General features: G+C 50.8%; 1 protein-coding gene across 1 annotated transcript in view; it reads left to right on the top strand.

The window, feature by feature from the left end:
- Window positions 1-470: 470 nt before the first annotated feature.
- LOC111831534 (meiosis-specific protein ASY2-like) overlaps window positions 471-1,977 on the top strand; it is a 2,523-nt gene continuing 1,016 nt past the window's right edge. Inside the window, exons 1-2 of the mRNA XM_023786156.1 lie at window positions 471-1,275; window positions 1,344-1,948. Of these exons, the coding sequence (XP_023641924.1) occupies window positions 471-1,275; window positions 1,344-1,948 (1,410 nt within the window). The remainder of the gene's footprint in view (window positions 1,276-1,343; window positions 1,949-1,977) is intronic.

Here is a 1,977-nt window from a genome sequence, read left to right on the forward strand (position 1 = left end):
ATTGGACAATAAACCGGGATTCCCCGATTTATTGGTTTAATTCGATTCCGTCTTGGTTTAGGCCGGTATGTCGTTGGTGCTAATTCCTACACCAACAATAAGTCCCCCCCCAGTTCGATGGGTCGAATGTTCATTCGAATTATGGAACTTCTAATTATGCCTGACCTAAGCTAAGAGGGAAACGAATCAAATATATCCGAATCGTCGCCTATCTCGGAAACGTTGCCACGCGTCACTCATCTGTGGAGCGGCATATAGGTCGGAAGTCGAAGCGTCGCCTAGGTCATCATTATTTTTTCGTAGGTCTGTCTCCCGCTCGCTTCTATAAATACTTGCTCAATGCCTTTCATTTTCCTCATTTCCGCTTTTCTGCTCAAAAGGTAAAATTTCGCTCTGCCCTCTCTCCTCTTTTTCTTTTAACTTATCGCCGCCGACTTTAAATTCTCCGGTCATATTATACTACTCCGACAATGTCGACATCGCACTCTCCGTCTGATAGTGAGGTCGCACCACTAATTCGTTCTAACACTCGTTCGATGCGCCGTCCTAGCAATGAGGCTTCCTCATCTCGCCCCGTTCGGGCTTCCATTCCCGAGCTAACTGAAATTCCGATCCGAGATGGTAGGAATAACGCCGCGACCGCCATGGAAACCGGAGAGTCTTCTAATCCCGTTCGCTCAAGGGGCGAGGATCGCTTTGCCGCACCGGGCGTTTTCTTGAATGATATCCAGCTTACCCTCGACCACAAAGGTCAGATCGGTGGAATTCCGACCTCTAGTACTGTGAGCAGCATCAACGAGATGCTCGACGTTTGCGGTTTGGGGAGATCCGGGGTCAGTATCCTGATTCCGCATGAGACTCAACGCCCATGGACTCCTCCAAAGGGATACATCTGTCTGTACGAGATGTACTTCACCCGCTGCCGCCTGTGGTTTCCTCTGCCCGAGCTCTTGTCCCAATATACTCATCGCCGTAAGCTGGCGATCTCTCAGCTCGCTCCGGCCAGTATTTGTAACATCGTTGGAGTACTGACCCTAGCGTCTGAGGTCGGTACAAGGGTTCCCGTCATGTGCTTTGAGGAGATGACGGTATTGAAGAAATCCAGGGTCGCCGGCAACTTCACCGTGAACATGAGGGAGAAACAGAACGTCATTCCCGGAACCCGAGTCAGCAATTTCAAAGGCTGGGAAAAACGTTTCTTTTATGTCCGAGCTGACTACCTCTCACTCGAAAATCCTTTTGTTGGCTTACGCCGACGATGGAATAGTGATCCGGGTACTTAATCTACGTTTTTCTTTTGAATTCCCTTATCGTTCTGACCTGACTTCTCCTCTTTTGTTCAGATCGCATCCGAAACTTTTCTACCTTCCCAACGGAGTACTCCGGCATTGTGGCAAGCCTGTTTAGCGGGGAGAATCGAGTGTGGTACCAATTTAGCCGAAAGCGAGTTGAAGAAGCGATGGGAAGGATCCCGAGAAAGTATCCAAACTTCGCAGAGGAGCTGGCCAAATCATCAGGTACTTCGGTTACCGCCCTCCAGGCTCGTGATGCCGAGCTCGTGGCACCAACGACAACGGCTATGGAGGTCGCCGTAGTCGAACCGGCTTCCGGAGGAGAGATCGCCCCTACTGAACCTGCGATCGTGGATCTGGAAGACGATGGTGGAGGTGAGGGCGAGGTTCCCGGGCAGGAGGTCGTAACTGCCGAACAAGAGGTCGCTCTGTCTGAAGGAGACACGGCCGGGAGGAAGAAAAAGAAGAAGAGAATCGACAAAGGCAAGGGCGTGGCTCTGGACTCTGGCAACCAGTCGAGCCGTAAGAGGTCGGCCGAAGCAGCTGACTTAGAGTCTTCTGATCCTTTCCGATTAACTCGGAAGGATTCGAAGACAGACAAATTCTGCTTCGACTACTTCGGAGAAAGCTTCGTAGCTGGCGATCGTTACGCCTCGGCAGAATTATGCCGAAATTTAAAGTTTTC

This window comes from Capsella rubella, unplaced genomic scaffold (assembly GCF_000375325.1).
Source record: "Capsella rubella cultivar Monte Gargano unplaced genomic scaffold, Caprub1_0 scaffold_3, whole genome shotgun sequence".
Taxonomy (NCBI): Eukaryota; Viridiplantae; Streptophyta; class Magnoliopsida; order Brassicales; family Brassicaceae; genus Capsella; species Capsella rubella.